This window comes from Canis lupus, chromosome 28 (genome assembly GCF_011100685.1).
Source record: "Canis lupus familiaris isolate Mischka breed German Shepherd chromosome 28, alternate assembly UU_Cfam_GSD_1.0, whole genome shotgun sequence".
NCBI classification, from domain to species: Eukaryota; Metazoa; Chordata; class Mammalia; order Carnivora; family Canidae; genus Canis; species Canis lupus.
This window is the reverse complement of record NC_049249.1, coordinates 8,815,224-8,842,979: the sequence shown is the minus strand read 5'-3', so window position 1 is coordinate 8,842,979 and position 27,756 is coordinate 8,815,224. Positions and strand designations below refer to the sequence as shown.

General features: G+C 39.5%; 1 protein-coding gene and 1 long non-coding RNA gene across 7 annotated transcripts in view; one reads left to right on the top strand and one right to left on the bottom strand.

Moving 5' to 3' along the window:
• The first annotated feature begins 56 nt into the window (after positions 1-56).
• On the top strand, positions 57-23,010 carry LOC111093037. Its single transcript, XR_005380448.1, has 3 exons — positions 57-178; positions 16,953-17,053; positions 22,951-23,010. It is a non-coding gene; the product is annotated as an uncharacterized LOC111093037 (long non-coding RNA).
• Positions 17,734-27,756, bottom strand: part of TBC1D12 (TBC1 domain family member 12) — a 122,911-nt gene continuing 112,888 nt past the window's right edge. For all 6 annotated transcript variants that reach the window (XM_038578235.1, XM_038578236.1, XM_038578234.1 and 3 more), the window contains 4 exons: positions 24,137-24,265; positions 23,765-23,874; positions 20,927-21,185; positions 17,734-19,864 (listed from right to left, as the gene is read on the bottom strand). In XM_038578235.1, the coding sequence (XP_038434163.1) occupies positions 19,796-19,864; positions 20,927-21,185; positions 23,765-23,874; positions 24,137-24,265 (567 nt within the window). In that variant the 3' untranslated portion in view covers positions 17,734-19,795. The remainder of the gene's footprint in view (positions 19,865-20,926; positions 21,186-23,764; positions 23,875-24,136; positions 24,266-27,756) is intronic.

The window sequence follows — 27,756 nt, the reverse complement described above, 5'->3', positions numbered from 1 at the left end:
TCGCGATACTTCGTGCTCCCCTCCCCGCCCCCGAATCCCGGAGGCGCGAGATTTGGCGCAACCTAGTTTTCATCAGAACTCACCTGGGCAACGGTGCGCGATTTCCTGAATGTTTTCTGGGGAAAACGGGGTTCTGCTGCAGAAGTTAGCTTTTAACGAGGTGTGTGACACTGGACGGGTGAGTCTGTGTACCGTGGAGAGCCCAATTTCCTCACGTATTGGATGATGGTTCAGAACTACACAATACTTTGGTTAGCAAGGCACCTTCAGACGCTGGCTGTTATGAGTAAATCCTGCCAACCGATGACCCCTTGGGCAGGAAATACGTATGCGTATTCAGGTGAGGAGGTCAAAAGCAAATACTGCCAATCTTGCCCACCGTCCTTAGTCCACGTTTTGGGTGAAAACTTAAAATGACCTAGAAGCTCTGAGCTCCCTTGTGAGAGAAAAATAGGAAGGTAAGAGAGTGGAAGAGTTCAAGAAAAGTGTTTCAGGATAAGGGAGAGCTGAATGTGGTGATAAAGCCAACAAAGTGGCCGTAGAAAAGACAGAAGATTCAGGAATAGATCAGGGGCTCAGTCAGGCGATTTTTTTTTTTTTTTTAGAAGAAATTCTTCTTTTTTTTTTTATTTATGATAGTCACACACACACAGAGAGAGAGGCAGAGACATAGGCAGAGGGAGAAGCAGGCTCCATGCACCGGGAGCCTGACGTGGGATTCGATCCCGGGTCTGCAGGATCGTGCCTTGGGCCAAAGGCAGGAGCTAAACCGCTGCGCCACCCAGGGATCCCTCAGTCAGGCGATTGACTCTTGTTTCAGCTCCCTTTCTTGTCTGCAGTCCTGTTCAATAAATTCCTTGGCTCCCCTCCGCTTATGGGAATTTGATATACCTGCCCTGTTACCACCTGTTTCCTTAATTTCTGAATCAGGACAACTTTAATAATTGTACACAGTTAAGGGCTTGCAGCATATATCCATCATAAACACCTTCAACTTTCATAACACTCTGAGATTAGATTACTTTTATTCCTTTTTTTTTTTTTTTAAAGGTTTTACTTATTCATAAGAGACAGAGAGAGAGAGAGAGAGAGAGGCAGAGACACAGGCAGAGGGAGAAGCAGGCTCCATGCAGGGAGCCCGATGTGCGACTCCACCCCAGACCTCCAGGATCACACCCGGAGGGAAGGCAGGCACTAAACCGCTGAGCCACCCAGGGACCCCCAGATTACTTTTATTCCTATGTTGTAGGTGAGAAAACTGGTGCTCAGAAAGACTGACTTGCCTAGAGTCCTAGGATCATTTTGTAATAAAATGGGAGCCAAACCCAAGCCTTTTGACTCCTACTTCAGTATTATTTTAAGATAAAATATAGCCATGATTAATACTCTTGGGCAGCCTGGGTGGTTCAGCGGTTTAGCGCTGCCTTCAGTCCAGGGCCTGATCCCGGAGAGCCCGGGATCGAGTCCCACATCAGGCTCCCTGCATGGAGCCTGCTTCTCCCTCTGTGTCTCTGCCAATCTCAAATCAATCAATCAATCAATCAATCAATAAAATCTTTAAAAAATACTCTTAAACCCTACCTTCTTCTAACCTAAGGCAATAACTATTAATCTCACTTAACATTTTTTACTTTCTCAGCCTATCCCCTAAAATTTCCTTCTCCTTACTTCTGAAACACAGCTTTTCACAGGGTTTTCTTTAAGGGTTTTTTTTACAGATTTTTTTATTTATTCATGAGAGAGAGGCAGAGACATAGGCTGAGGGAGAAGGGAGCCTGATGCAGGACTCCATCCCAGGACCCCAGGAACAGGACCTGATCTGAAGGCAGATGCTCAACCACTGAGCGACCCAGATGCCCCTCCCCTAATGTATTGAAAATCTCCTTTTGAATTCAATTGTGGTCCAGCTCCCAAAATCTTTCCTCTATTTGTCGCTTTTGTCTATATACTTTGTACTTGTAGCAGCTGCTTTACTGGTTTCAATGATCAGCTTAAGGCTGACAACTAACTTTCTAATTCCTGAGAGAGAGAGTGGGTAAGATTTGTCTAAACACACATGAGATGGAGTTCAAGGCAATTTCATCTGATTGAAAGGAAAGACATCTAACATCTGGCCCTATACTTGTTAATATAAGTGCACTGGTGCATCTATTTCCTGACACATTTGCCATCATGCAGGCCTTCCCTGAGTGGCTAGTCAAAGCTTTGTTCACTCATTTTTATTTAAGGGCCTATTAAATGTCTCCTGGGTACTAGAAACATTTCCAGGAGCTGTACAGCAATGAATAAAACAAGATCCCTGTTGATACAGTTCTTACATTTTGGGAGTTAAGACAAGTAAGCATGTGTAGGAGGGTGTGTGTGAGGAGTACTCTGCAAAATATTAGAATAGAGTGGTGTAAGAGTAACTGGGTAGTTACTTTAGACTGGGTAGTCAGGTATCTGAGGAAGTGACTAACATTTAAGCTGAGAAGTGAATGTCAAACAGCCAGCTAGCCCAGGGGAAGATAGTTGTAGGGGAGGAACATTTTTCTCCTACCCTATTAGATTCTTTTGTCTGGTCTATTTATTAAGTTGACATATGACAGATTAACAGGAGAAACATAAATTTACTTACCTAATTAAATATGGGAGTCCCACAGAGTCAATGAGAGGCTCAGCTCAGTCAGGCAATTGAGGCTTATATACCATTCTAAGCTAAGAAGGAAAGGAAAACAATTCACAAGAAGATAAGAAGAGCAAATATTTGGTAAACAAATGTTTGCCATGCCATCCAAAGACAGAGAGAGACTGGGAGAACTTCTAACAAACAGGTCCCCAAAATTCTCCCCCATTTACCATCACACCTAGTTCTTAATCTCTGTAATTGTTTCTGGTGATAGCTCTCTTCTTAGCCTAGGCCCTCTGTAAATTCTTTTAAGCAGTTGAGGGGGGAGGTAAAACAACAACTTATTCTTGACTCTTGGGCCTTAATTGTCTTTAGCTTAAAATAATCAGCATGCCAAAATGGGTGTACTCTGGGGAAACTTGTTCTGAACCACTTGTCTGAAACTTTCCTGGAAGTTGCACATATTAAAAGCTAAGCTTAAAAAAAAAAAAAAAAAAAAAAGCTGAGCTAGTGGCCATGGACAGAAGAATCAGGTGAGTAGCTGAGTGGTAAGACATCTGCAAAGGGAGAAAAAAAAACAAAGAATGAAGATGAACAAACAGAAAAGAACAAATCAAAGCACATTTCCCTACAACCCATTCAACCAGTCTCTCAACCCTGGGACTACATCAGTCCAATAAAATGGCTGTGCTTCATTTATCTGATGGAAAGTGTTAATCTTCTCTCCCTTCTTAAAACATTTTTTTTAAAGATTCATTTATTTATGATAGACCTAGAGACAGAGAGAGGCAGAGACACGGGAGGAGGGAGAAGCAGGCCCATGCCGGGAGCCTGATGTGGGACTCGATCCCAGGACTCCAAGATCGCGCCCTGGGCCAAAGGCAGATGCTAAACCGCTGAGCCACCCAGGGATCCCCAAACATTTTTTTTTAATTGAGGTACAGTCCACATAACCTTTGCCACTTTAACCGTTTTAAGTAACCTCTACCCCTACCATGAGGATCAAACTCACGACCCTAAGATCAAGAGTCCCATGCTCTACCAACCCAGCCAGTCAGGCACCCCCTTCTCTTCCTTTTTTTTTTTTTTTTTTTTTTTTAAGATTTTATTTATTTATTCATGAGAGACACAGAGAGAGAGAGAGAGAGAGGCAGAGACACAGGCAGAGGGAGAAGCAGGTTCCATGCAGGGAGCCTGATGTGGGACTTGATCCCGGGATTCCAGGATCACACCCTGGGCCGAAGGCAGGCACTAAACCTCTGAGCCACCCCGGGATCCCCTTCTCTTACTTTTTTTGAACATAAACTCAAGATTTTATTATTTTCAGGGGCGCCTGGGGGGTTCAGTCAAACATCTGACGTGTGAGTCCCCCATCCAGCTCTGCACTGAGTGCAGCTCTGCACTGAGTGCAGTTCTGTTCCTCTCCCTCTCATCCCCAACCCCTACACACATGCATACATATATGTGAGTACTCTCTCTCAAATAAATAAGATCTTTTTTTTTTTTTTTTTTAAAAGATGTCCTCATAATAAAACAAGATATGAAGCTTAGAACTGTATCCCATGGCCTTTGCTCTTCCTGTCAGGTCAAATGTTTGCTTATTAGCCAGCATTCTCTTAGATCTGAGGTTGGGCTCAACACATTCAAGCCTCAGTACAACGTTTTTTGTAGTTTTAATCTTTTTTTCTAGAAAATTGGCTTAGTCTGCCCACCACAGCGACTCTGCTTCTTGTCATGCTGCTGCTTTCCCTGGGCCTATAGAGAATCTTTGTCCTTCTTGTACTATGTTACTTTGTGGGGTTGGTGCTTGCCACACTTCTGACAGAAAGTCCAGTGGGTTTTAGGAATGTTTACCATGTTTGTAAGAGCACTATTGACATGGAAAGAAAGGAATCAGGCAAGAAATAAAAGTATTAATATTCTTTTAATAGATATAAGTCAGTCACTATTTGTCCTGTCTCATTTACACAGAAGCAGCATTTTTCTTTTTTTTTTTTTTCTTTTTAAGATTTTATTTATTTATTCATAGAGACATAGAGAGGCAGAGAGAGAAGCAGGCCCCATGCAGGGAACCCGATGTGGGACTCAATCCTGGGTCTCCAGGATCACACCCCGGGCTGCAGGCAGCTCTAAACCGCTGTGCCACCAGGGCTGCCCAGAAGCAGCATTTTTCACCAATGACTATATAAGCTCCTCTTCGTCGAGAGTCCTTGTGTCCAGAGCACATCAATTTTGGAGTACCACAGAGGCTAAGCTATTAACTTCTGATTGGAGTATTTTCAAAGTTTGCATGGTATATTGAACTCTTGTTCTATTACCATAGGGAGATTTAAGATCACCTTTTTCAAGTCATAAATGACAAAATTTGGGAATAAGGTCTTCAACATTGAAAAGAACTCGGGAGTGCCAATACATGAGTGGGTTCCCTGTGACTTCTTGCTTAGTATGTTTATGTGGCATACCCTTATGAACAAAGGAGCCCAAGTTTGCAATTTGGTTGGCATTTAAGATGGAGTATCTGGTGACAAAGGATGACAATGGTCCTGAGCATTTAAGTAGGAACCCTTTATAAATTTTGTTCCCACATAAGATAAAAAGGCCAGTGTGGTTCATAGACAAGGTCAGAGTGGAATATGTGATCTTCCAGATTTGGGACATCTTCTGCCCTGTACTGCTAGTACTGTTAGCATTCATACATCCTTACTTTCCATGTACTCCTGCCAGTTTGTAAGAGCAGAACAGGTTGCAAAATATCTGCTATAGGAGCCTGCAGTCTGGCTTTGGCAGCTATAAAGCTTGGTGGTGTCACCTGGCCAAGAGTTCAGCTTTTTGATCCACCTATATATAGTTTGTAACATTGGCCAGTCTAGTCAGGGGAGCAGCTAAGATACCCTGAGTTGTACAAGGATGGTCTGTGAACCATCCAAAACATTTGTCAAACATCTGTGCTGTAGAAGATAGTGCCAGAGTCACTTTTAATCTCCTTGACAGGTTTGAAGATAGCATTTGTGGAATCAAACCACAGGGTTTGATTGTAATACTGTTCTGGTATGCCATCCAGGAAAGGTCCAATGGCATCCTTTTTGGATACAAAGGTAAACTTTTTTGCCTATTTTATTTGGGCATGGACAAATCCTTGAAAAAAATTTTTTAAAGGTTTGAGAGAGAGAGGAGGAGTTTGAGCAGAGCAGAGGGAGGAGCAGAGAGGGAGGGAGAATGAGGGGGAACAAAGCCCAAGCAGACCCTGCACTGAGCATAGTGCCTAATGTGGAACTCAGTCTCATGACCCAGAGATCATGACCTGAACTGAAACCAAGAGTCAGACACTTAACCAACTGAGCCACTCAGGCACTCCAGTCCTTGAACTTCTATAGAGATTTTCCTGGGTCCAAATAACTCCCCAGAAGAGGCAAAGTGATGTTTTTCTAGTCATGGATACCTTACCCTGTCATACATCCATCTTCCATATTTAGTCCACCACATATTCACAGTGACAGGAATGAAAAATATTCAGGTTCTTTTGCACTATGTAGATGTTGGACATAATCAACAAACTGATTAGTTAACGTGGCCATGGTTTGGTAAACTGGCATAAGACTGTGTTTGGTCTGCCACCTACCTTTTTGGAAAAGTGAGTTTTATGAGACTATTGATCTTGGGGTCTTGAGTTCAAGTCCCACATTGGGCATAGAGCCTACTTGAATAATTGTTGGGGCACCTGGCTGGCTCAGTCAGTAAAGCATTTGACTCTTGATCTCAGGGTCATGAGTTTGAGCCCCACATTGAGGACAGAGATTACATTAATTCTTTTACAAAAATAAAATCATTTAAAAATTGTTACAATGACATAAGATGATAAAAGGGTTTGCCAAAGGAGCCAGTCATAAGTAGTTGTCATCATGTAGAGAGATGCTATGTCTTATGAACTTATAAGAGGGCAGACACGGTATGACATAGAGGTGAATGAGGTAGCCTAATGTAAGCCTACTGGCTTTATCAGTCAGCTGTTGCACACAAACATGGGGGCATACATGATGCCACAAGGTCTAACTGGCATGAGAAATATGCCATAGGATGTATCTGGAAGGCAAAAGATTGTTCTAGGACACCTGCAGCAATCTTGTTATTTTCATGGCAGTATAGATAAAAAAAGTTTGTCAAAATTAGGTAAACCAAGAACTAGGGGTATCGACTATGTTAATTTTAAAGCTTTAAAGGAGATTAGTGCCTTTGAAGGCTAGGACATGGTCTCTAGAGTGGTATGTGGGAAGAAAAGCAAGGGCAGCAAAATTAGGAATCCATTGGCAGCAGTAATCACCTGGCCCGAGAAATTTACATCTCTTTTTTCATTTTCGGAAAAAGGATGGACAAAATTGACTCAAAGCATTTTGGGGTGATTTTTTAAGTTTTATTTAAATAATCTCTACACCCAACATGGGACTTAGACTCATGACCTGGAGCTCAAGAGGTAGATGCTCCTCTCACCAGCCAGGTGCCCCTTGGATTGTGCTTTTGAGTGCCCTGACATATCTCACGTCCTAAGTAGGTAACAGTTGTTTGTACCCATTGAAATTTAGTTCTGGAGGCTCTATGACCTCGTTCAGCTAGTGCCTTTAGGGAATGAGAGCGCTCTATAAGAGCTCCCTGCCTTGTTTGATTACAAAGTAAAAGGTCATCAACATACTGAACAAGAGTGGAACCTTGAGTGAAGGCTACAGAATCCAAGTCAGCTTTAAGGACTTGGAAAACCACAGAGGGAGATTCACAATATCCCTGAGGTATGGAAGTCCACATTAACTCTCTCCTTCTAAAAGTAAAAGCCAAGAGAAGTTGTGAGTCAGTATGCATTGGGATTGAAAGGAAATCTGAGGAGAGGCCAATTACTAGAAACCAGCCTGCAGGAATTGAGGTGAAGAATAGTAGCTGGATTTTGGACTAGAGGGTTGTGAAGAATTATAAAAGTTTTTATGGCTCTTAGGTCTTATACAAAATGATGTTTGGTTCCTAAGTCAAATTTACCTTCTTTCTTTACTGGCAAGATAGGAGTCTTATGGGGTGAGGAAGTAAAAACAAGTATACCCTGCTGCAAAAGAGAGTCTATTATAGGTCCAGTTCCTCACTCTGCATCTCTGGGAAGAGGATGTTGGGCTAGTACTGATGGAAATGGTTTGTTTTCCAAGTAAGGTGCACAGGCTCTGTACTCAGTAAAAAGCAACTTTATTTGCATGTGTAGCCCAGAGATTAATTTGGACTGTACAGATGTATGTACGTACATATGTATGTATATATTTACTCAAACTCACAACCGCAAGATCGAGAGTCACATGCTCCACCAACTGAGCCAGCCAAACACCCCAACTGGGACATCTTTTAAACATTTATCCTCTTCAGAGGAACTTTAAATCGAGATTAAGTAGGAAATTCAGGGTTTGGTTTGAGGATAGGGGGAAAAAAAACACCTTTCTTATTATATTTTGTAGTGGCATTAAATTTATATAACAAACTTCCACCTAAAAGGTTTGCTGGTGAGGAGTTGAACACTAGAAGAGCATGATTGGGGGCATGTGGTTGGCTCAGTCAGTTAAGCATCTGCCTTCAGCTCAGGTCATGATCTCAGGGTCCTGGGATCGAGTGCCAAGTTGGGCTCCCTTCTCAGCAGGGAATCTGCTTCTCTCTCTCTTTTACCTCCCCCCCCCATTGCTCGTGCTCTCTCCCCACCCATCTCAAATAAATAAAATAATTAGAAAGAAAGAAAAGAGGGAGAAAGACAAAGACAGAAAGAAAAAGAAAGGAAAAGAAAGAAAGAAAGAAAGAAAGAAAGAAAGAAAGAAAGAAAGAAAGAAAGAAAGAAAGAGAAAGAAGAAAGGAAAAGAAAGAAGGAAGAAAAGCAAACAGGCAAGCAAACAAGCAAGCAAGCAAGCACGCATGATGGCTGTTAAGAGGGCCTAAGGATATTGGGTTGAGCTGGGATATGGCCAATGAAATATGTTGCCCAGGGACTACTACAGCTTGAATAGAATCAGAGGTGACAGGGCTCCCTGGGTGGCTCAGCGGTTTGGTGCCTGCCTTTGGCCCAGGGCATGATCCTGGAGTCCTGGGATCAAGTCCCATATGGGGCTCCTTGCATGGAGCCTGCATCTCCCTCTGCCTATGTTTCTGCGCCCCCCCCCCCACCTCTCTCTGTGACTCTCATGAATAAATAAATAAAATCTTCTAAAAAAATTTTTTTTTAAATAAACTGCTTAAAAAAAAAAAGATTCAGAGGTGACAGAGATAAATTCTCTGAGCAGAGTGTGGAGAAAGTTACACCAGTGTCAATTAAATCCAATTCCCAATCCTCTATTTTAGGCTTAATGGCAGACTCTGGGGTGCCAGTCTCACTTGCCCCTGTCATTTGAGGGGGAACTGTCCCACAGGAGGAGGAAAAACCTTCTGGAGGTGATAGAATCTAGGGAGATTGTTTATGTTCCTTAAATTTTCCTTTCTCTTACATGCAGGAGAATTTTTCTTCCAAAATTTCTTATTTTTTCAGTATCTGCAACTGTCTCGAGGCAAATGGGGAGGGCTCTAAGTAGATTCTGAGTTACTCTCAACACCATGCTTTTGCTTTTATAAAGATTCAAATTGCAAAGTAAGAATTATTATTTTTAATTTGTTTCCTCTTGTTTTTTTGTTTGTTTTTTTATTTTTATTTTTATTTTTATTTTTTTTAAGTTAGCTCTAGGGCAGCCCAGGTGGCTCAGTGGTTTAACACCGCCTTCAGGCCAGGGTGTGATCCTGGAGACTCGGAACGAGTCCCACGTTGGGCTCCCTGCATGGAGCCTGCTTCTCCCTCTGCCTGTGTCTCTGCCTCTCTCTGTCTCTCATGAATAAATAAAATCTACAATAAATTTAAAAATATATAAAGTTAGCTCTATATCCAATATGGGGCTTGAACTCACAACCCCAAGACCAAGAGTCACATGGTCTACCAACTGAGCCAGCCAGGCACCCCTCCTCTTGTAATCCAATAAGCTATTTTCAAAGAATTGAGTAGCTGCCTGCCTGCCTGCCTTATGATGCTCAGAGATTTGCAGAACCACCATACTTTTTTTATGCTAGGGAGAAAATTTCCCACCAAAGCAAAATTAAAAGACTATGTCCTGGGTATTCTGGGTTCAATGTAGTATGCTATTGGAAAGTCTGTATTATATTAGTAAATATATAAAAATATTATTTATATTACAAAACATTCGAGAAAGATCTTTGCTCTCCTTTCTGAGGGCAAAATTCAGTATTAGACCAGTTCACTCTAGGGTGAGGGGGCAGTCTCCAATATTGCTCCTATCAAACCTTGAATATGAACCTCCAGCTGAGCCATTTCCTAGTCATTTATAGGTGGGTCTGGGAGAAATTCTGGCCATCTGTTTTCTCTGTGTGTGGGGTTTTCCCCTGGCGGCTCTGTGGCTTGTCTGATAATTACAGTACAATCATGGGCAGGAAGAACACCCCTTAGTAGCCAATATAGCCATATAACAGCCATATAACCTGTGAGTGGGGTTGTTGATGACCACTAATATTTCCAACTCTTCTCTAAATTTGTTGAGATCTTCTGAAAGTAGAGGTAAAAAGCCTTTAAAATTCAGAAGATCTGCTGCTGTCCAGGGGACATTAATTCTTTGCAGTAGGGGTCCAGGATACATCTACAAAGTACACTTTATTTGAATGCCTGAAGCTGGCAGAGACTGGTTACAGAGATCTGGAAAATAGGAGGAGCTATTAGGAACAGCAAAGAGAGCCCTACTACCCTTCTTGGGTGCTTGTGCTAAGCTCACTTCCTGGCTTTTAGTATTTATGTGAGTAACCTATATACCCTGGGCCTAGAGATCAGGCCAGAGCACTCTTTGTAAATCTTGCAAATAAGGGGAAGGGAAAACAGGCAGTTGGCTATTTAAGGGACTTTCTGGAGAAACTGGAGAAGTTTTAGGATCTAAGAGAATTGGCTGAGGAGGTGGTGTAGGGCTTTAAGAGAAGGGGCTTGGACCCAGGGCCCAGAGATCCAGAAGATCTGAAGGACCAAGGACAGAAAATCAGATCTAAAAGTGTATAAGAGGAAGGAGAAGAGGGTAGCCTGGGTGGCTCAGTGGTTTAGCGCTGACTTTGGCCCAGGTCCTGATCCTGGAGACTGGCAATTGAGTCCCACATTGGGCTCCCTGCATGGAGCCTGCTTCTCCCTCTGCCCGTGTCTCTGCCTCTCTCTCTCTCTTTCTGTGTGTCTCTCATGAATAAATAAAATCTTTAAAAAAAAAAAAAAAGAGGAAGGAGAAGGGAGGACTTACATAAGATGTGGTTTTTAATTTTTGTTGTTTGATTTCTGTTCTTTTCCTCTTATTAAGGGAATCCCTAAGGCTAGCCATTTACTTCTTTGTGTCTTCTTTTGGTCTTCTCATAGGCACCAGTGAAACAGTTGTTTAGGATAAGGGTTTTCTTTTTTAAAATATTTTGTTTATTTATTTGACAGAGAGAAAGAGCACACATGCACACACTAGCAAGGGGAGCAGTAGAGGGAGAGGGAGAAACAGGCTCACCACCAAGCAGGGAGCCCAATGCAAGGTTCAATCCCAGGACTCTGGGATCGCAACCTGAGCCAAAGGCAGATGCTTAATCAACAGAGCCACCCAGGTGCCCCTGGATGACAGCTTTCTAAAAACTTTTCAAATGTAAAAGTTTTTGCAGTTTGAGAAATCTATCATCTGGCCATTGACGAGTAAGACTTTCAATAGTATGTTTATTCTAAAGCAACTCAATTCAATAAGCCTTTTTGTGGAAAGACCCAGAGATAACTTTTGGGATCAAAATAAATCTTTACTATAAAAGTGGCATCCCTGGAGAGGGTGCAGAAGATGCAGCCCCATGATCCAAAAAGTTCACTGCAAAGATAGTCTAGGAAAGGAAAGCCCCTCATCACAGGGTTATAGGCATTAAGATGTAGTGAAAACAATCCCTAGGTGTCCCACAAGATGTGCCTCCAGTAATAGACCCACTAATGGAATGTGTTTTTTTTTTCTTTTTCTTTTTTTTTTAATGTTTTTTTATTTTTTATTTTTATTTTTTTTAAAGATTTATTTATTTATTTATGATAGACATAGAGAGAGAGAGAGAGGCAGAAACACAGGAGGAGGGAGAAGCAGGCTCCATGCTGGGAGCCCGACGTGGGACTCGATCCCAGGACTCCAGGATCGCGCCCTGGGCCAAAGGCAGGCGCTAAACCACTGAGCCACCCAGGGATCCCCTTCTTTTTCTTTTTTGTTATTTTTTTTCCAGCACCAACAATAACAATGAAGATTGAGATGACAAAAGCCCCCTATGATAAGCTCCCCTGAAGCTGGCACAGTCAGATGAAGAGAATGCTGCTTGTGACTTTGTGACTGGGAAACGCAGTCTATTCAACTGGCTATCAAAATGCACACTGGTACACATACCTTCCAGTTGTCTAAGACCAGATATAATATTCTCACTAGTCATAAAGCCAAGCTTTTAAGGCCTAGAACACGACAAAAGGAAAACTTCCATATGGTTTTTCTCATATGCACATTACCAGCTTTAGCTAAATCCTTGGGTCTCTTGGAGCCAAACTAGTACCTCAGCAGGATGTGCTGCTGGGTTGGGGTTTGTGTGGTGTTTTACAGTGTACCTTGTTGCATGGGTATTTTCTTGAGGTTGGCAGGTGACCTTGGTGTCAATGCAACCCATTCAGTGACCGACTTATCCTAACACATGTGTCTTTGAGTTAAGTGGTAAGCTTCTAACAGTTCTTAAGTGCTCAATCCATGCGCACCAATTTTGTAGCTCTGGCTTCAAAGACGTCCCTTAGCAAGAATATTTACCTCATGTGCCCATTAGCCTACAACAGTTTGTCTACACAGATGCTGGTCTGGTGAGAACTGTGAACTCACTAGTCTATACGGCTGGCTTGAACAGCTGGCTTATAGGGCCTATGCCAGAGACAGATGGAGACAAAGAAAAACAGTAACTATTTCTGGGAGGAAAAAGATCAATAAAATCAAGAATAGTCATAGTAAATCTTTTTTTTTTTTTTAAAGATGTATTTATTTATTCATTCAGAGAGAGTGAAGAGAGAGGCAGAGACACAGGTAGAGGGAGAAGCAGACTCCACGCAGGAAGCCCGATGTGGGACTCGATCCTGGGTCTCCAGGATCACACCCCAGGCTGCAGGCGGCACTAAACCGCTGCGCCACCGGGGCTGCCTGTGAATCATAGTAAATCTTTACCAGAGTTGCTATACCCAGGAACTAGTTCCACAAATATCTCTTCCTACTAATCTAAATTTAGAAAAGGAAAAGGGACACTTGCTTCCACCAGACCCCACAGGCAAAGACCCGGGAGATTAATGTAAGAATTCTTACCTTCTGCCAGCTTTTTTTCAGAGGTCCCAGGATCTCTCACCCGTAGCAGCCTCAGAGTGAGCACTGTCCAGCCAGTGAAGTTCTTCCCTTTGTGGCAGCCAACTGTAGAGGAAGAAAAATTTTTCCTCTACCACTCTAGGTTCTTTCATCTGGTCTATTAATCAAATTAACATATGACAGATTAACAAAAGAAAAAACAAATTTAATTACTTTCATACATACAGGAGCCCACAATGAAAAGGAGAGATTCCGTGACAGGCACTTGAGGCTTATATGCCATTTGAGCTACAAAGAAGGGGATGGGATCTGGAGCTTCAAAGAGAAGGAAGACAATTCACAAGTAGATGTGAAGAACAAACGTTTGGTAAACAAATGTTCACCATGCCATGCACAGGGAAAGGGACACAGAGAGAACTTTGAACAAACAGGCCCTTCCCAGCCTCCCATGTCTAGTCCATACTCTTTGTAACTATCTTTGGTGATTCTCTTCCTAGACTGGGCTCTCTATCTAAATTCTTTTAGTCAATTGAGGGGGGACCTAAAAAACTCTTCTTTTGGGCCTTAAATGTTCTTCAGTTCAAAATAATCAGTATGCAAAATTGGCATTCTGGGGAGACTTGTTTTGAACCCCTCATTGAAGTCTAAGCAGAAGCTATAGCTAGTGCAAAAAGACTAAAGCAAGAATAAGTTTGGGCATGTTTGAGTATTAGAAGGCGGCCAGTATGAATGAAGCAGAGTTGGCTTCAAGGTGGGATACAAAAGTCAGAGGTAGACTATCCAGATGAGGCACTAATATTTACTTCTAAGATGTTATGTCATTATTTTTCCCTACCCACATAAAATGTCTTCCTCTCCTAGAAATCCCTTTCATATTAATGGTTTCACCCATCTACCCAATCATAGAAGTGGGAACAAGAAAAACTCAAATAAAAAAAACAAAACCACGTTCCTTCTTGCTATACTAGATGGCCCCACTTCCTGCCTACCTCCCAAAGTAAACAATAGCTACAGAAAGAACTCCCCTTTCAGGTTCTCAACACATTTAAAAACTACCTTCATCTAAACACCTTTTCCAATTTCCCTAATGTCATGCTTTGCATCCATTTCCCTACAGTTTATTCAGGAATCTTAGATTACATATTATCCCATTCTCTCACTCTTTCTTAAACCTCTACTGAATATCTTCTATTAATATTTAAATAACTCACTCCCATCTTAAAAAAAGGAAAGGGGCAACCTCCTTTTTTCCTGCCAGCTATTTACTTTCTGCTTTCTCTTCCTCTTTACAGGTAACTTCAGAATTATCTATACTAGCAATCTTATTTTCTTGCTTCCCACTGATTCTTCAACCATTTGTCTGGATGCTACAGGCAAAATACACCAAACTAGAGAAATCAATAAGCTACACACTGCTAAATTTAATGGGCATGTCTCAGTCCTCATCTCAACCTCACCACCACCTGACACTATCATTCATTCCTTTATGGAAATATGCTTATCTCTTTTTTTCCTGACCCCAACACACTCCTGATATTCCTATTTCTGATATCTCTTAGTTCACTCTCTTCTCCTTAACCTTTAATTGCTGAACCTTCTTTCTGAATGAACCAGAAATATGACTTGGGCTTCTGGCTACATGCATCATCTAACAGATACATTTGAAATGAAAGGCAAGTTCACTGAGGACTGGCCTAAAATAAAAACAATCTATCCATCCATACCTATCATGACTAGTGCCAAGCACTACTTTGGGTACTACCCATTCAGTGGTAAACAATGACAATGTTGCTGACCTCAGAGTTTACACTGTAGTGGAGATAACAAACAAACATATAAAACAACGTCAAGGGATTCCTGGGTGGCACAGCGGTTTGGCGCCTGCCTTTGGCCCAGGGCGCGATCCTGGAGACCCGGGATCGAATCCCACGTCGGGCTCCCGGTGCATGGAGCCTGCTTCTCCCTCTGCCTATGTCTCTGCCTCTCTCTCTGTGTGACTATCATAAATAAATAAAATAAAAATCAGGAGGTTTGAGTCGTGTAACTATTCTCTTCTTTAAAAAAATAAATAAATAAATAAAACAACGTCAAGTAGTGATAAGTGGCAGACACTAGAGATACGAAACAGAGTAAGGTCATGAGAATGATAGAGGATGGATATTTACAGGAAGGTCTGTAACTCTGAGGAGGTGACATGAAGCAGGGACCTGAATCAAAAGAGTATATAAGCCATACAAAGACCCAGGTTAAGAGCATTTCAGAGGGAACAGCAAGAGTAAAAGCCCTTAGGAGATAGGAGGCTGGCAGATTGAAAAATGGCAAGAGATCTACTAGGTCTGCAGTAGAGTTGAGGTTAAGTGGTAGTTGGAATTGTAGAGATAAGCAGAGAGAACAGTTCAGATAGGACCTTGTAGAGCAGAGTCAAACAGTTTGGACTTTTGTTATTAAGAATGCCACTAGAGGGTCTTGAGCAAGGAAATGGTAGGATATGATTTACATTTTTTTTTTTTTTAATTTGAGAGACAACAAGAGAGAGAGAGAGCAAAGCCAGCATGAACATAGGGGAGGGACAGAGGGAGATGGAGAAGCAGACTCCTCACTGAGCGGTGAGCCCGAAGCAAAGCAAAACTCCATCCTAGGATCTGGGGGTTAAGGACCTCAGCTGAAGGCAGCGGCTTAACTGACTGAGCCACCTAGGCCCAACTGATTTGCATTTTTAAAAGAGTGTAAAACATTATTAAAACTTTGATGAGAACTGTTTACTTTTCAAGGGCCCATATGAGTGGCTTTAAAAATCAAATCAGAAGAAATATTACAACAAAATAGAAATTCCCTTTCTACATTAAAATTTAGTTAAAAAATCACTTAGTAGGGGCAGCCCCGGTGGCTCAGCGGTTTGGCTCCGCCTTCAGCCCAGGGTGTGATCCTGGAGACCTGGGTTCAAATCCCACATCGGGTTCCCTGCATGGAGCCTGCTTCTCCCTCTGCCTGTGTCTCTGCCTCTCTCTCTGTGTCTCTCATGAATAAATAAATAAAATATTAGAAAAAAAATCACTTAGTATACTTTTAGGACAGAACAAACCCTATCATTCAAAACTTTCCAATTTGTTTTCTCACTTTCAAAGTCCAAACACAGGCACCCTACATATAATCTACAAGATTTTAATTCAGTCAATACTTCCCTTTCAAAGTTTCTTAATAATTTAGATATTAAAATTAAAAGCCTTGGGATTTATGTAATAATCAAAATACATCATTTACTTACAATATTGATTATCAATTTTGCCTACACTGGGAAAAAACAGGCTTCACTTTCTGCTTTTATAATACCATTATGTATAGTATTCTACCTGAAGATGAAAAATTAGAACATATATACACCATTGTTGTCAATTTTACATACTTTTTCAAATCTGTATTAGTTTACATTTACATATTACAAAAATGATTTTCCAAATACAATGCAATAGTACAAAAGTCATTTTACTTTACATAAAATCATGCAAGTACTGTTTATTTAAATGTTCAACAAATGCAACACGTTGTAATGCAATTTTTTTGAAAGTCAAAACTTTTTTCTGGTACTTATTAGAAAATAAACCTTTCCCACAGAATGAAATGCAAATAGTAAAACCTTATTAATTGAAACAGAGGGAAGATAAATATGAATGATTAGAATGTTTGGAAAGAAATGCAATTTTGCTAACTTCCCAAGCCTTGCAATTTTAGCCTATCAAAATATTAAGAGGCAGTGTTTAGCGGGGCTTAGCAAACATTCCTACTTTCATTCAAAATACCAAGTAGTTCACTTCTACTGCAATCACACTGTTTGTTTACTAACAATATTTTTAAAGGGCCAGGCTTTCTACTCTCTCTGAAGTGTAGTTTAGTTTCCCTAAAATCTTCTATTTTAATTTTTGTTTTTACATGTTGTGAAACAGCGAAGTTCTAATTAATGAAGTTTTACTACATTTGGGATTTGGGCACTGCTTTGACAACATCAAAATAATGAATTCAGTACAAAAATCACTTTTCCCCGGAGGTAAGACTTTTGTTTTCTGACCCTATATATGTCAACTAGTCATGGCAAATGAAAAGCTGATTTCCCAATGCTGTTTTGTCACATATTTTTTTGCCTCTTTTACACCCATCTCTCTATCTGAATGTGCTCATGGAATACAAAATAGTTTTATCCAATCAAAAATAAGAAAAATCAAAATAAACCATATGGCATTATGAATATAAATTATTCCATGATTATATACTTTAGAATTTATATCCTCCAACAGTATAGTCTCTAAAACATTGACTGCTTTAGGTAAAAAATAGCATTAATTCCTAAGATACAATGAAAACTGTTATTTTTTTTCAATATTTTATTTATTTGAGAGAGAGAGACAGACTTGAGCTGGGGCAGGTGAGGGAGGGGGTAAGCAGGCAGAAGGAGAGGGAGAAGATGCTATCTAACTTTTGTAAAGTCAAACAAATACACCCAGACCAATAATATTATATGAAGATCATCACTGCAAAAGAAATCAGTAAAAACTATGATTATATTCTATGACTTTTAGAAAAGGTCATACTAGGATCTTCTAAGTAGCATTTAAATAATACAATCTGTACCTGGGCTGAAAGGACAATGAATTGAGAAATTATCTATATATATTTATGTAAAAGAATAGACAAAGGAAACATATTATACATATTAAATTTCACATAATCTTAAAGATTTTAGGAAAACTTTTTAATTGAAATCAACTTTAACCAAAACGAAACAAAATTGTCATACACTGACCGTGTTGAATAACCCTATACTACCTGTATAGGAGGTTCAAAGGAAGATACAGGATAATATTTCAGCTGCCAGTACTGAGTCTCAAGAGGCTGAAGGACCAAAATATCCCTTCGAAGAGAAATTTGTCCAAAAAAAAAGAAAAAATTTCCTTTTCCCTCCAAATGTGGTTAAATAAACCAGTTATCCCCAAAGTAATGAAGACTCATTTCAAGTAATTACTCTGCTTACAAGTTTTATTTACACAGTAGTTATTAATAGTGGTATTTAGTGAATTCCTTGTATTTACATTTTATATACACATTTATACTTGAAAAGTAAAGAAACTGTACAATAATAAAAATGAGAAAAAGAAATACTGGGAACAAATACACAAACATAAGATTAAATTTAGGCAGGTAGTATAACTTCAATGAGATTACTGCCAGGGGTTACATTCCCTCTTATCAGGGTCACCAATATCGAGGAAGTAGTTACCAGAGTTAAAATATCATTCTGAAACCTATTAAGACCCTGGGTACTCCCTCAATATTTATTACAATACTAGTTTCCACTAAGTAAGCTCCTAAGATAGGAGTTAACTTCTGAGGGTTCCACTAGTGGTCCCTAGGCTAGAATGACCCATGGGGTAAAAATATATGGACATCATCTGGTCCCATACTCCTGAAGAGGCAGTCACTGAACTAACAAGGTTCACAGGCTTGTTAGTTTGAAGACTATATACCACTAACAGAAATAGTATGCTCAAGTGTTGTTTTAAACTAAACTGCAAACATAAAAGCACACTGTAACATCTAATTATTAACCAAAGAGTATGTTATACAGATACCACTTATAATACTCAAGTGATTTATTTTAGGTTCAAGGATTAAACATATAATAATAAATTTCATGTTGATTTACCAATAATTTCTTTATCCACTATATCATCAAAGTTAGACTCATTAGAAAAAAGTTAATTTTATCTTTTTCTTTTAGTCTTATTTCCATTGATTAGAAAATTATGCACAGTGTTTTACAAGTCATAGACTTGGCTACATATTAAGATTTCAAATTTAAAACTGGAATTAAATTTTGTTTCTATAGACAGTGAAGGAATTTTAACTAAAAAATTTAAAGTCTTGCCAAGTAGCATGCTATTTCAGCTCTCAGAATTCCTATGTTTTACTTTTACCAGTGGAAAAATCTCATTTATATTTATGGACTTACTTCCAAAATCAAGTCTTCAGTCCACTAAAGTGCAAAGAACTTTCCTTCTACCAGTTAGCTCTCTTAAATTATTAGAATAACTCCTTAGACTAGAAACAGAAAAGCTAGAATTCTTTGACAGGAATTCTTTAAGAAACAATTTCCCTTCAAAAACAGACAGACATGATACTGTGGAAAAACACCTAAACAAACATGAAACAAGCTCCCACCAGTATTTCCAGTTCCCAGAAAACCCAAATTTGCCCCGACCTGTGAATGAAGGTAACAACTTCTGTGACTTAAATACTTTACAATCAAAGTTACTTTCTCGTGGTCTCTAATATCTTCAAAAGGTCAGAACTGAAGATAATATTTGTATTAAGGTGTTTATTTCAAATAGTATTTTGGAAGTTAAAGTAATATTCAACAATTCTGCTCTGACTTCCAAAGTGCTTTTATGGTAATTGTTAAAAAAGAAAAGATGTAAAAATCTGAATAATCTCCAAAGCTGTTAAAAAAGTTTATTGCATTAAACTGTTCACTCCAAATTATGGAGTACTAACTAGCCATTTAAACTTTTCCTTTTGTAAAATGGCTCTCCCTACAAAATACTTTTTTATTAATACTGTCAATCAGTTACTCATTTCATTTACTTCAGCCATGGAATTCAAAATCAGCAGTTTCCCATGTCTTGATTCTTTTAAGTTTCTCCAACATTTTCTTCCATGTTTTTTACATAGGAAACAAAAAACTTTTATCAAAACAACATTATTTATGTTTCAATTAGTCTGTTAATTCTGAAGATTAGCTTTTCAGAGCAGGACTATTATTCTTGTCTCCTTCTTTAATATCCTTCATTACAGATGCAAAGACCTGGAAATTATATAAAGGAAAGATTAATCCTCAAAATTAACTACTGCATAGATTAAAGAGATTTAAGCAACTATAGTTCATTAATATGAAAAACTTTAGTATATTTACCTCTGCCCCTGAAAGACTGCCATTCTCAAATCCTCTTGTTCATTTCAACCCAAATTTATGGTATATAATTAGATTCCAGTTTTCACTTGCCAAATATTCTGAAATTACTATTGGTAACAGAACATCTTCTGGACCCATATTCTTACATTTCTTTTTCATAAGCAATAAAACTGTGAGCTTATGATGCCTATTGTCTATCATTCAAGGAGCAAGTGATTATTCTATCTTTTATGGTACTTAACTTAGATTGCCAACGTTTGCTTCCCTAACAGGACTAACCATCTAAAAAGCCAGTATCATACATTATATTCTTTCTATTGCAAATCCTTAGTATAAGGTAGGTGGTTTGTTTTTTAAGTATGTGCCACACCCAGTGTAAAGCCCAACATAGGGCCTGAACTCATCACCCTGAGATCAAGACCTGAACTGAGACCAAGAGTCAGACTCCTAACGGACTGAGCTACCCAGGGGTCCTGGGTCCCTACAGTAGGTGTTTGATACACTGTTGTCTATTTGAAATTTGAAGAAAGAAAGAAATGTGAAGAAAGAAATACCAAAGTTACATAAAAAGAAAAAAAAGCCACAGATTTGGAAAGAGAAGCAATCTGCTTTAAATTCTTGCCTTTTCAAAGTAAAAAAATTATTTTTTAAAAAACTTTTTAAATTATGCACTAACATTTGAGAAATAAATAGCTTTAAAAAAAAAAGATTTTATTTATTTATTCATAGGCACAGAGAGAGAGGGGCAGAGACACAGACAGAGGGAGAAGCAGGCTCCATGCAGGGAGCCGGACGTGGGACTCCATCCCGGGTCTCCAGGATCACACCCTAGGCTGCAGGCGGTGCCAAACCGCTGCGCCACCGGGGCTGCCCCGAGAAATAAATAGCTTTTATAAGAAGGCAACTAATTGTCTTAACACATCTTTTAGAATAAGTAGGAAAAAGTAACTCTACCTGAGTCCATTTTTTGGTGCTATTCTGCATCTGAATGGCTGCAATACAGCTGAACAGCTTTTCTGATGTGATATCTTCTGGTAATTTAGTTAGAAACTGTGCTATATGAATAAAGTCCATTTGTAGGAGAATATCTTCATATAATCGGAGGATTCCTAATCCAGTCCTAAATAAAAATTCCTCCCCATCTCTGCAAAATACATCCCAGACTCGACAGGCCAGGTCAAGTGGTAGTGATTTGCTATATAGTGTGAAGATCCTAAAATTAGGGAGAAAACAGTCATTGATACTTTTCATTCATTTATTCATTCACTCATTAATCATCTCTATATAAAAAGAACAGTGTTTAATTAGGGATTAGAGGGTAAATACGATACGATTCCTTCGTTCAAAGAACTTGAGTAGTGGGAAAGGAGTAAGTAATTTACAACCTCCCACAGAGACCTGGCCTAACACAAATTAGAGTGGCAAAACACCTAGTGGTTAGGGTTGTGGGCTCTGAAACCAGAATGTCTGAGTTTGGCATTAGGAGTGTTACCTTGAGGAAGATACATACCCTTGCTGTGCCTCAGTTTCCTCATTAGTAAACAAAGTATAATATTACCTCTCAGGATTGTTTTGAAAATTAAAGGAATAAATGCAAAGTATTCAGAACAGTGCCTGGCACATAAGAAATGTTCAATAAAAAAAAAAAAGAAATGTTCAATAAAAGTTACTTATTATTTTATGAGGAACCCAAATATCATCTTTTAGTAACCTAAATACAAAATTGTAACATCTGACTTTTCTTTTTTCTCCTACCATAAACATATACTGGGTTGTTGTTTTTTTTTCCTTTACCAAACTTTACTTACTACTTCTTTTGGAGTATATATGGTTCCAACAGAATCACTAAAATGGTTTTGCCATCCTTTCTGACAATGTCTGATCATGTAATTCTCTATCAAGTGGTACTTTAAGGCAGCATTCTGGTTGGGGAAATAGGGAGAGCAGATGCTAGAGAACTTCTCTTGAAGCAGCCTTGGCAAAAGTTTTTTGGGTTTTTGTTTTTTTAGATTTTATTTGTAAGTAATCTCTACACCCAACATGGCGCTCAAACTTATAACCCTGAGATCAAGAGTTGCACACCCCACCAACTAAGCTAGCCGCCCCCAAAGTAAGACTTTTTTTTTTTTTTTTTTCAAAGACTGTGTTTATCTGAGGCAGTGCTGATGAAACTTGAGGGAGGGAACTAAAGGCTCTTCCCACCCCTACCCTTTAGCACTGCCACTTACTTATTTCTCTCTTTTCTTGCATGACTGATTCTGGAATATGTCCGCAGTAAGTTCAACAGAGGCAATTAAACAAAAATCCATGTCTATTTCTTAATTATAAACACATATTTAACTGCATGGCAAAAGCACACCCCTGGTAGTACAGAGAATGGTAATTCATTGCTCAAAATGAGAGAGGGTACCAGCAGTGCCTAGGAAGTACACAGTACTATTAGTTACATCCTGCTCCCTATTATCAACTGTGATACTTGTTGGTCCTCAAGACGGACAATTGAATACTTTCCCCCCTCTCTACAGATTTAGTATTTGATCTTGGTCCTCTGGGTCTCATAACATAAAATCTTTCTTCTCCCCATTATCTTGGGTCCTTCCCAAAGGAGCTCTAATGTTCCTAGTGGGAACTGAAAAGAATACACTGAAAAATAAGTTTTTAAAAAAGCTTAAATAAACCAAAAACAACTGGGAATATAGCGTATTTGATCAAGGTCATTAATTATTTTTCTATATTAAAACTTAGTATCATTTATATGAAATCAACTGAATTTGATAATTGGGATTTTATGGCAATGTGGGGGAGGGGAGAGGGGAGGGGCCCCAGCCAGGAGCTTCTGAAGGGGGGGTGGGGGGGTTGGGCTGGGGGGTGTCAGGTGTCTCTAGTTGCAAAGGATGGTTGAATGGAGGCACTGGAGGCATGGCCATATGGAAGGTCTGAATGTTTCATATGTACTCTTTTTTTTCTTTTTTTTAAAGATTTTATTTATTCATGACAGACACAGAGAGAGAGGCAGAGACACAGGCAGAGGGAGAAGCAGGCTCCATGCAGGGAGCCCGACGCAACACAGGACTCCATCCCAGGTCTCCAGGATCACACCCTGGGCTGAAGGTGGCGCTAAACTGCTGAGCCACCCGGGCTGCCCTTTAACAACCTATCTTAAGATAACTGCTGCTCCCTTTGGCACAATTCACCACCCCACCATTCTGTATCAACTGGCAGCCTCATACAAGAGTCCTCGGCAAGCAAAACAAACAAAAAAAGAGTCCTTGGCAAGGAAGACGTATAACTGTAATGTTGGGAAAAAAGAGTGATCTCTTCTGTCAAAAAGCTGGATTTAAAAAAAAAAAAAAAGGCTGGAGAAAGTCTTGAAAAAAACAAAGCCCTTAGTGAAAACAACAACAACCCACTATCATAACTATCGCAAGTTCTTATATGTTAAAAATGATAAAGACATGGCTCTTTCTGATACCACAGCATGTAGATATTGAAGGAGATAATAATCCATGTAGAACACTCTCACTACAACCCAAGATACAGGTATTATTCTGATTTTATAGATAAGAAACTAAAATACAAAAAAAAAAAAAAAAAAAAAAAGAAACTAAAATACAAACTGAGAGATTCTGATTTCAGCCCATAATCAAATGCCTCCCCACAAAAATGTGAGAGTTTCTCTATTTGTAAGGGAAGGAGTTTTTATCGTGTGCATGAGATTTACGCTAGTTCCTAAAATACACAAAAAAGTTATACTTTTTTTCTTTTAATTGTATTTTATTTGTTATGACTTACCAGTCTATCAAGTATATGTCTGGTGTAAGACTGTAAGATTTAAAATGAAGAAATAATTTGGAGAGATTTTCTTCAAAAAATACTTCAAATGTTGCAAAATATTTCAACATCTAAAGACAGAAATACCAATAAAGTTATTGAGAAGTATACTTTAGAAATAGAGAAATTAAATCCTTAATAATAAATTAAGAGAATATCTTGCTTAGCACTGCTTTCTGAGTCTTTTCATCAATGATTGGTAGGAGTTTTCAATGAAAAACTTATTTTAGATCAGATTATTTTGGTCTTCTAATTAATGTTTTTTACCCTGAGCATTCAGACTATAAAAACTGAATGTCAAAGGAAATCACAATTCATTCCAAATGTTCATACCATGTTGTGATCCACACGAAAAAAGGCCAACTGGCATGGCTTATTGAGGAGGTTTGCAAATGCAATGAAGGCATCTGCCTCTTCCAAATTGAGAATGAGAACTGCTGCTATGAAAGACATCCCTTGTACCTTCAAAGAGAAAAGAAATTAATCAAAATGTGCTTACAATAATAATTCTATACAGTTTATCTTATTGTATTCTTTTTAAAATTTTTTTAAAAAGATTTTATTCATCTATTCATGAAAGAGAGAGAGAGAGAGAGAGAGAGAGAGGTGTAGAGGTATTTTAAGAATACTCATTGTAGTCTTAAAAAATTATAAAGCGGGGCAGCCCCGGTGGCTCAGCAGTTTAGCGCCGCCTTTAGCCCAGGGCGTGATCCTGGAAACCCGGGATTGAGTCCCATGTCGGGCTCCCTGCATGGATCCTGCTTCTTTCTCCCTCTGCCTGTGTCTCTGCCTGTGTCTCTGCCTCTCTTTCTCTCTGTGTCTCTCATGAATACATAAAATCTTTAAAAAAAAAATTATAAAGTAATGTTAAAGTAGAATTAATCAAGATTTCTTTTTATATGTCAATGAAAGTAATAATATAGAGAACCTGCTAATAATTATGAAATCTCCCTAATCTTACATTTCTTGTTCATGTGTTATAATTTAAGAAGAATTAGGGAGGGCAGCCCAGGTGGCTCAGCGGTTTAGCGCCGCCTTCAGCCCAGAGTGTGATCCTGCATACCCGGGATCAAGTCCCACGTCAGGCTCCCTGCATGGAGCCTGCTTCTCCCCCTCTGCCTGTGTCTTTGCCTCCCTCTCTCTCTCTGTGTCTCTCATGAATAAATAAATAAAATCTTAAAAAAAAAAAAAAGAATTAGGGAAAATTTCTGAAAAAAATTCTTAAGAAAGTATCCGCTTTTACTTGCTACCAAAGCCTATCTCTGTGTACTAATCTCGCTTTCATTTTCTCTCGGTCTGAAGTCTTTCAAAGTAGAGGATAGAGAAAATCCGGTGATTGTCTTCATTGTCACAGCACATCTGTCTGAGGTAGAGTGAGGAACCAAGAATAAAAGAGATGTATGAGAAGTGCTGCTGATGTTCTAAGACAGTAGGGGTGGTGGGAGGGTGAACAGTAAGGCTAGGTTCCTGGAAAAGCAGGATGAAAAAATAAGAAAAAACATTCCAGGGAAGAAAAGAAATATAAGCAAAGACACATAGGACCAGCTCAGCTGGAGCACAATCTTTATATTGAGAGAACTTAAGTAGGATGCATTTACAAACAGTGAAAGCCTTGAGGAAAAAGTTCGGCCACACAGATGCTTGCTTGTGAGTTATGGAGAACTGCTGTACATTTTTTTTTATTTTTTATTTTTATTTTTTTTACTGCTGTACATTTTTTAGTAGGTTAGTGATATGGAGCCACTGCTCATTCTTTAACTAAAAAAACGTCATCAGGCACTTATTTCTGGTAGAGATGTGCATAACAGACTTACACAAAACAACACTAACAGTGTTTACAATGAAACCACTGTCTCGGGATCCCTGGGTGGCTCAGCGGTTTGGCGCCTGCCTTTGGCCCAGGGCGGGATCCTGGAGAACCGGGATCAAGTCCCACATCGGGCTCCTAGCATGGAGCCTGCTTCTCCCTCTGCCTATGTCTCTGCCTCTCTCTCTCTGTGTGTGTCTATCGTGAATAAATAAATAAAATCTTAAAAAAAAAAAAAAAAAGAAAGAAAGAAACCACTGTCTCTTTTTCCCAATTTTTTTTTTTAAAAAGATTTTGTTTATTTATTCACGAAAGACACAGAGAGAGGGAGAGACACAGGCAGAGGGAGAAGCAGGCTCCATGCAGGGAGCCCGATGTAGGACTCGATATCCGGTCTCACGCCCCAGGCAGAAGGCAGGCGCTAAACCGCTGAGCCACCCGGGCTGCCCTCTTTTTCCCAAATTTTTTGAAGGTTTGCCTACAATCACTATGTCTCCTTTCTCAGTACACTTCAGTTTGGATTCCCACTCCGTTACTATACTATCTTGAAATTCCTCTTTCCAGGATGACCAATAACTTGTAAAATAGGTACTTTTCTACCCTCAGAATTCCCTTTGCTTCTGTGATCCGGTATTTCTTGTTCTCCTTCTACCTCTCTGGCTTCTTCTGAGTACTCTTTGCAAAATCTGCAGTAATTCCCTACTTGATTTTCTAGAGTATAAATTCCATGAGGATAGGACCTGTGGCAGGCAGAATAACATGCCCAGGATGATATCCACAACCTAATCCTTGTAACCCGTGAAAATGTTACCTTGCACGGCAGAAGGGACTTCGAAGATGTAATTAAATTAAGGATTTTGTGATGGTGAGATTACCCTGGATTATGCGGGTAGCCCAATGTAATCATCTCGTCCTTTTAAATGACGGAGGGAGGTAGGAGAGTCACAGAGAGATTTGAGGATGCTTTGAAGATGGAGGGTGGGGGTGGTCAGGAGTCAAGGAATGTAGGCAGCCTCCAGAAGCTGGTAAAGGCAAGGAAATAAATTCTTCTCCAGAGCCTCCAGAAGGAAAACAGCTCTGCTAATAAATCTTGACTTTCAGACTTCTAATCTCCAGAGCTACCAGATAATAAATTTGTACTTTTTTTTTAAAGATTTATTTCTATGAGAAAGCAAGAGAGAGCACGCAAGCGCAAGTGAATAGAGACAGAAGGAGTAGCAGAGGGAGAAGCAGGCTCCTCCCTGAGCAGGGAGCCCAACATAGCTCAATCCCAGGACCCTGGGATCACCACCTAAGCCGAAGGCAGACACTTAACTGACTGAGCCACCCAGGTGCCCTGAAATTTGTATTGTTTAAAGCCACTACGTTTGTAGCAATTTGTTATGGCCATAATAGGAAACTAATACAATACAGAGACGAGACTGTGTCTGTTTGTTCACAATTATATTTTTAGTACCACAAAATCTGTTGAATGGATGCAAGGGGAAAGCTGTTAGCCATCTGTAATAGGCAGCAAAGAGAAGAAATTAATATATTTAATTGAATCTAAGATGCTGTTTAAGAAACATTATTTTATGTAACACTGAAAAAGGAAAATGCTGCCAATTAAACAATGACAATGCACAATGTGTGGCTTGAACTCACCAACCCAAAGATCAAGAGTTGCGTGCTCTACTGACTGAGCCAGCTAGGCACCCCTAAAATTTTACTTCTTAAACACCTTATGTATAGATCACTCAGCTTAAAAGGCTGGGCACAGAGCTTACTTAAAAAAATAAAACTTTAGCCATTTGAAGTACCTGTGTAACCCATCCACTTTCTGTTACTTGAAGTCTTTCTTTATTCCCCTATGCCTGCCTAGGTCATAGGAGGAGGTCATCTACTCAGATTCCCCATTCTTTATTACCCTTACATGCTGCACACAGATCTTTCTTGTTTTAGTTTTGCTGATAATCACTATAGACAAATGGAGAACTATAATGAAAAATCAATGTGGGAAAGTTACAAAGCTTACCAAGGTCTTAGAGTAAAATCCTTGTCTACAGTTTTTTACTCCTCCTGAGCTATTGGAAAATGTGTCTTCTCACTTCCACTTTTATGATTATGAGACATACCGACTTTCCAGCCCCACCACCGCACAAGCCCA